Source organism: Nicotiana attenuata, chromosome 1, assembly GCF_001879085.1.
Source record: "Nicotiana attenuata strain UT chromosome 1, NIATTr2, whole genome shotgun sequence".
Taxonomy (NCBI): Eukaryota; Viridiplantae; Streptophyta; class Magnoliopsida; order Solanales; family Solanaceae; genus Nicotiana; species Nicotiana attenuata.
The window spans coordinates 6,387,539-6,394,967 of NC_031989.1; the positions used below are offsets into that span (position 1 = coordinate 6,387,539).

The 7,429-nt window shown below is 34.1% G+C and overlaps 2 protein-coding genes across 4 annotated transcripts in view; one reads left to right on the forward strand and one right to left on the reverse strand.

Annotated features, from left to right (window-relative positions):
- LOC109229878 (UPF0496 protein At4g34320-like) lies at nucleotides 357-5,716 on the forward strand. Of its 2 annotated transcripts, none has more exons than XM_019395488.1 (2): nucleotides 357-461; nucleotides 4,314-5,716. In XM_019395488.1, the coding sequence occupies exon 2, from the start codon at nucleotides 4,353-4,355 to the stop codon at nucleotides 5,463-5,465; it is 1,113 nt and encodes a 370-aa protein (XP_019251033.1). In that variant the 5' UTR covers nucleotides 357-461; nucleotides 4,314-4,352; the 3' UTR covers nucleotides 5,466-5,716. The 2 variants fall into 2 exon arrangements, with proteins under 2 accessions (XP_019251033.1, XP_019250994.1); XM_019395449.1 differs by lacking the exon at nucleotides 357-461 and adding an exon at nucleotides 2,937-3,555.
- LOC109229986 (probable 1-acyl-sn-glycerol-3-phosphate acyltransferase 5) overlaps nucleotides 6,185-7,429 on the reverse strand; it is a 3,280-nt gene continuing 2,035 nt past the window's right edge. For both annotated transcript variants that reach the window (XM_019395581.1, XM_019395547.1), the window contains exon 4: nucleotides 6,185-6,681. In XM_019395581.1, the coding sequence (XP_019251126.1) occupies nucleotides 6,272-6,681 (410 nt within the window). In that variant the 3' untranslated portion in view covers nucleotides 6,185-6,271. The remainder of the gene's footprint in view (nucleotides 6,682-7,429) is intronic.

The following is a 7,429-nucleotide window of genomic DNA, read 5'->3' on the forward strand; positions in this document are numbered from 1 at the left end:
ACACAAAATTTAAGAAAAAGAAAGTGGATTTTTAAATATGTGGTACTAAAAGTTTAAGGGACAAAAGTTTTGTGGAAACATGATATATATTAACTTATTATTAAGGGTAAAGTGGGTAAAATAAAATATTAAAGTTAAATTAATTTCAACACTTAAAGAAGAGTTACTTTGACACATTCAACACACTTGTAACAATGACAACTGTTATCTAAACAGAAAGACCAAAAAGATAAAAAAGAGAAGAAAGAAGGCAACAACCAATTACTTTCATGGCAAGTCACTGTCTTGGTCCAAATTTAATTTGCCTATAAATATTACTGATACCATCACAATTTAGCCAAAGCTATACAGCTATACTCTAACTGAAACTACAGATAGCAAATTAAAGCTCTCCTACTAAGCTACTTCTCAAGTACGACGGCAAATTTGTGAAGATCAAATACTTTGAGATAAGATCACCGGTAAGTTAACTTCTCCATTCTTTGTGAAATGTAGGTTTATAATTTAACTTCTTCATTCTTTAGTAAATTATGAACTAATGAATGATATCTCCCATTAGCGACATGCATTCTAGCATTAGTATTAATGCTGTGAAAAAAATGGAGCCTTTTGAGAGAAAAAAAAAAAAAGTGTCACGAAATAGTGTAGTTTTGTTTAGTATATTTATTTAGATAGAATTAATCTATACGTGCTAATAGCACGCCTTTATTGCTTATTCTATTGGGATGGAGTGCCTGTGTCAACTAAATGAGGGACAGAGTGTTTGACCAAAAGGTCTTGAACCTTTTTGTTAAACTAATTAAGTGAATGATGATAGGTAAATTCTAGTTAAATATAATAAGTTCTAGATCCAAGGTTGGTAGGAAATAACCACCTAGAAATTGTATTTGTAGCTAGCTATTTAAAGCCAAAGAGTGGTTTAATGATGTTCTTATGAATAAATGAAGAAGTGACGACAAGCAATAAATGAAATGAATGGCAATGACAGTAAATAAAGGGAACAATTCACCCAAATGTGCAACAAGGTGGATGATTCTCTTTCTGACAGTGCTCTAAAATGGCCAAACGTGTAAACATCAAACACTTTATCGGATCTAGTGCGGAAAAGGTTGGGCCAACACAACAAATTGAATATTCTTTATAGATAACGTTTGTAGTTATATGGGAGCCAACTTCTCTAGAGAGAACTTATCAAATGGAATCTTGGGTACCCCTTCTCTCTCTCTATTCCTATTTATATGTGATATATCTCTTACCTACTGAAAGTACAAAATGTAGAGAATATCCTATAGAATATTCCCTTGGTAAAACTAGTCGTTTCTGGCCAATCTAAGTGCTCGACTCCGACCTCGGCTGCTCAGCTCGTTAGCGTTGCTTCAGAAACATGACTTTGTACCAATTGACTCTTGAGCATGGCCTGTTCTGTTTGTCCTCGACCTCGTCCAGAACGGACTCTTAGGAGGTTTGCCCGAGTCATACTTAGCCGAGCCGCCCATAGCGAATTACGGTCCCCCACTATAGTTTCTCTTCGTACTAAATTTCCCTCGTCGGATTTTGGCTTATACACAGAGACGAATGTAGCCTTGGATATGGATTCATTTGAATGCATAATTTTTGATATAAAATATGTAAAATCTACTAAAACTTTATAAATATTATATCTGAACACACAATGTAAGCAATACGTACAATGAGTTCAGTTAATGATTAAGTTCAAATGCTTGATTCGCCTATGTTGAAGTATGGGGCATTAATAGGTATAATTTGTTTTCGTCATTTCCATTCTACTATTTTTAAGAACTTTTATCTTTTCCCTCACACTTGATGATAATATTAAAAAGCTATATGGTCCAAAGTTTTACTTTTCAATCCTTGGCCAAGAGGTCCATCGCGATCAAGGTTGTTGAGTCTATCAATCATTTTCTAACATAAACCCTGTCCACGTATAAGTATGTTCTGATTTTCTACCTTAATTTCATATATAATCTGTCAAATCAGGTATTTATATATATTAATAGAAAAAGTAAACGCAAAACAGTTAGCTGTCGTTTGGTTTTTTGTATTAACTTATTTAATCCAAGCATAAATCTTGCATGTGTTTGGTTGATCCATAAAAAAATCACCACATAATTAATGCAATATTTGATTGGTGATTTAAACACTACCTGCATTATGTTATGTAAAAACTACACTCCCTCCATTCACTTTTACATGTTCGTAATATTACTAATACATTTTCAATTTTACTTGTTCATTTGGCAAATCAAGAGAAAAATAAATTTTTTTCTTATTTTACCCTTATCATTTACTACTCATTCCCAAAATCATTTCTTGATACTTCTTGAAATGCATCATTATTATGGGTAAAACTGTAAAATATATACTTCGTTTATTTATTTTAAAATGGAGTGCAAAGTCAAAAGTGGACAACTAAAAATGAACCGATAAAGTATTATTTTATGAGGGGAAAGTGTAGAATAATAATTCGTGTATTAACAATACAAGGATTAACCTATTTATAAATAAATATATATTTTCTAAAATAAGTAATTCTTGTATAAAATTCTTTTCAAGATTACTAATCTCATAAATATCTCTAAATTATAATCCTCAAATTAGTGCTAGTATATAAACTAAAGGACCCGTCAACAAAATTACTACTTCCTATGTCCCAGTATATATGGCACGTTTTCCGTTTTCCGTTTTCCTTTTTATTCTGTAGCGAAAAGAATATCAAATTTTTTATTTAAAAACAATTTAATTTAAACTTCTTATTTAATTTTATCTTAATAATATAATTTATAATATTAAATGGTGGCTTGTAACTAGGGTGTTTTTTGTCATTTAGAAGAAAAAGACGGCATCTTTGGTGATTTCCTTAATCTTTACCGTTATAAAGAAAAATCTTTATGAAAACACAATGGAAAAGACCCATGTTTTCCTCTACTCTCTGACTTAATCATTTCTTTTCTTTAAGCTGAAGTTTCACAGTTTCTTTCCTTGCTTTCCGCGTTAAACTGTTTAGCATTTACACCTCCCTTTTATATATCCAGAAAATTTTCTTTATATCTACAGAACAATATTAGCTCTGAATCAGAAGAAGATATATTCAAAAAAAACTCTTAATTAAGCTCAAACCAGAGAAGAACATTGCTTCCCGTGTTTTCCATCTGCAAAAAATTTTCAATTAACTAATGCGTGCAAGGTATTTGTTGTAATGTGTCAATACCAACGCCACCGAAGCAATTTTCTTGGTTCTTAACGGTTTCATTTCTCTCTAAGCTTCTTCCTTTATCCTCAGCCTCAATCTTTATCTTAATTTATCATCATCACCTCCCCTACCTTCTTATATACCCACTGTTTACCCCACTTTGATTTTCTCCTAACTCCATTCTTGAACAGAGCGTAACAGTTTTAAAGCTTGGTTTTTTTAGCTGAAAATTACATTTTATCAGTTGCCCATTTGCAATCTTCGATCCATTTCTTGCTTCAAAGTTGGGGGAATTTATGAAGTACGATTTTCTTGGATAAAGCTTGGATCTTCTCTATTTCTAGGTACTGCTTATTTTCAGCTAATTTGTTCAGTTGTTGCAGTTAAGCTTATGTTTTTAGCTGAAAATTACTTTTATAAGTTACCCGTTTGCGATATTTGATCAATCTTTTGGTGCATCATTGGGGAATCTATGAAGTAGGAGTCTGTTGGATGAAGCTTGGATTTATTTTCTCTGTTTTAGGGTACTGCATATATTGAGCTTTTTTGTTTAGTTGTTGCAGTTCCTTGCTGGATTTTTTTTTTTTTTTTATGTTATATGTATGAAAGTGATGTTTTGGTAGGACCTTGTTGTTTGGACATTCATTATTTTGTTCCTATCTCACTAGATTTAAAAGCTTCTTTTCTTTTAGCTGAAAATCTCGCAATTTTTTACATGTATCTGTTGTACATTGACTAATCTGTTGCTACAAAGTTGGGGAATTTTTGAAGTACTATTTTGTTGGATAAAAATTGTATTTTTTTCTATTTTTGGGCACTGCATATTTTTTGGCTATTTTGTTAAGTTGTTGCAGTTTCTTGTTTGTTTTGCTTGATGTTATGTGTATGAAAGTGATATTTTTGGTAGGAACTTTGTTGTTGGACATTCATTATTTTGTTCCCATCTCATCAAATATCAGTTATCCTTTTTTACTGTTGACTAACCTTAATAACTGGATCCTCTTTGCATCAGAGGATTATTTGTTATTGGGATTTCTTTGCAAAGCATCATAGTTGAAGTTCTGGAAATATTTCTAAAGCTGTATTTTTTATGCTTCTGTAGAGATTTATAAGTGAATTGAGATTTGATATTGAGAACAATATGGGAGGACATTTGAGCAAAAAGCCTGGTGAGACTTCAGCTGCTATCAACAATCTGCAGTACAAAATCGAGCTGAATTCATATGAAGCCGCGTGCAGGGCTGACACAGATTTACAGTCATTTGATTCAACTCTACAAGCTAGAACCAGTCATATTATCAATACCCTTGCTGATGGGGTTGAAGTTAGAGCACTTTCTTTTGATTCTTTGAAGGAAGTCACTGGTTGCCTTTTGGAGATGAATCAGGAAGTTGTGAAGGTAATATTGGATTGCAAGAAAGACATATGGAAGAATCAAGAATTGTTTGAGCTGGTTGAGGAGTATTTTGACAATAGCCTCAAAACTCTTGATTTCTTGGCTGCTTTAGAGAAATGCCTAAAACGAGCTCGGGATAGCCAATTGCTGATTCTTGTAGCACTTCAACAATTTGAAGAGGAAAGTGGGGTTGAAGGGAATAAATACACTAAGACTTTGGAGGAACTGAAGAATTTCAAAGCTGCAGGGGATCCTTTCACAGAAGAGTTTTTCCAAATATTCCAGTCTGTTTATACACAGCAAATGCTGATGCTCGAAAAGCTGCAGCTGAAAAAGAACAAGCTTGATAAGAGGCTTAAGTACATTCATGCTTGGAGGAAAGTGTCAAATATTATATTTGTGGCTACATTTGCAGCTGTTTTGATTTGCTCAGTAGTGGCTGCTGCTATAGCTGCTCCTCCGGTTGCATCTGCTCTGGCTGCTGCAACGTCGATTCCATTAGGCTCAATGGGCAAATGGATAGATTCCCTTCTCAAGAACTATGAAAATGCTCTGAAAGGACAGAAAGAATTGATCAACACAATGTATGTTGGTACTTTTATCACAATTAAGGATTTGGACAGTATCAGGGTGCTGATTGATCGACTGGAAATCGAGATAGAGTCCCTGTTGAAGAAAGTTGAGTTTGCTATTGATGAAAATGAAGTTAAGATTGGTATAGAAGAGATCAGGAAAAAACTTGATGTTTTTATGAAGAATGTTGAAGATCTTGGAGTGCAAGCTGATGTTTGTAGCAGGGATATTCGTAGGGCAAGGACTGTTATCTTACAAAGGATCATCAAGCCCCCAAACCACTGAAGACACTGAAGGTTACTGCATGCTAAAATTTGCCTTAGCAGCACTGAACATTTATCTGCTTTTCATAGTTTGTGATGTTAAATATGTGAAACTTAATCTGAAACATATATCATGGTTAAAGGACTCTTTAGTCTTCACACCATGAAGAATAAATTTATTGGATTCTTTTTTAAGGTATATCGATTACTTTTTTAATTTGTTATTCGTTTATTCCTTTACATGAATAAAAATATATTAAATTACTTTCCCAATTCTACGTGTAAGTTTATCTTCAGGTACATGCCGAGGAGGCTGATTTTGTCAATGTTTTTCTTTCTTATCTCTCTTCGTTTGGCCGAAAAAAATAATCTCTTGAATGACTTCTTCAGTTGTACCTTTCAGACCATTTCAGAGTCAACCTGCTAAGACCTCTGTTAACACGTATGAGTCTGGTGTTGGTCCTAAACTCTTGGAAATTTCATGACCTAACACGATTATAAAAAGTTGCTAGCAGGAAGAGGTCCAGAAATGAGAGAAAATGTCAAAGTTAACGTCAAAAGAAACTTTGCTTGAGAAATGAGGGGGTGTCTTTTTTTTTTCTTTGTGTGTGTGTGTGTGGAGATATCTACCATTACCAAATACTTGGCAAATTCTACGAGAATGTCAACCATTAACTGAACATTAAGACATAATCACAAAAATAGTAGAGCCAGATGTATGATATAGAAAAGGAAACAAAGGGATCGCAACAGAAAATAAATTTAAAGAACAGGCAAGTTGTGTCAAATTGTGGCTCGCTTATAACAACTCTTGAAAGGCGACTGCATTCACAAAGATACAATGGGCGAAGGCCGAAAATTGAAGTATGTAGCTGTTGCCAAGAATGCACAGACAGAGGAAACATATATCTTAAACCAAATGGAAGAAAATAGAGTCAGATAAGCACAAATCGCAGTCAATGTTATCACAAAGATGAAGTTTGCTAAACACTTGGACGTAGACAGCTCACTTTCTATTCCTTCGCGAGGGAAATGACCTTGTGAATGAAAATCCGACAACAATTTATCCTTGTCACAGAATGTATCTATCAACCATGAAGCAGCCTCATTTTCAGATTCTGGTATATCGGCAACAGAAATACAGCGGACGTGCATATGAACTTCAGCCGGATCAACCCCAAAGGCATTATCCAAAAAAGAAGGGCAACGATGCTTGTAGCCAATTGTGATGTCATAAACTGAGAGAGCACCAAATGGACAGTCAAAAGAAGAAAATTAAGGAAAACCGTGACATCTTTTAAGCATCTAACCAAGCTTAATAAGTCCTGATAATCTTTGCCATTACTCTATTAATTTCTTTCTAGGATGTTATAACTTGAGGTACAACAAGGTAGTTTCATTGAATCGCCATTCATGGACTAGCAACAAAATGAAAGTATACTTGAGAAAGAACTGTATGAAGAACCTCTATTTAATTTGAATTTTAATGATGATAATAAAATCAATAATGCATGACCATAATGAATAAAGCATATATTCGGTAAAGCTCTCATTCTAATGTTTCTGCAACTAAAAGAATGGTATATTGATATAGATAATAAGACAGGCATCTGTGCTCAACGGTACTCTGCTCCCACTCAATTGGACAGCGACTATCCATATCTAAAAGGAAAAGAACAACTATTTTATATGTGAGGCACTAATGCCACATAAATCAGGAGGAAAAGGAAACAGCAAAGACTAGATCTATCCATATCAGACATCACGATCAGCTTTGACATGACAACTGACAGGCCTCTAATACACGAGCCCACCTACGAGTCCCAAGAATATCCATGTATTAAGATGAGCACATTCTAACTTCACAAGGGGAAAACATGACTCATATTCTACCTCTAAATTTATACCTGTAGCAGATGCAATCTGGCTTGCTAAAAGAATATCAGATGTCCCGGAAACCACAACAATCAAGGACAAAGGAACCCC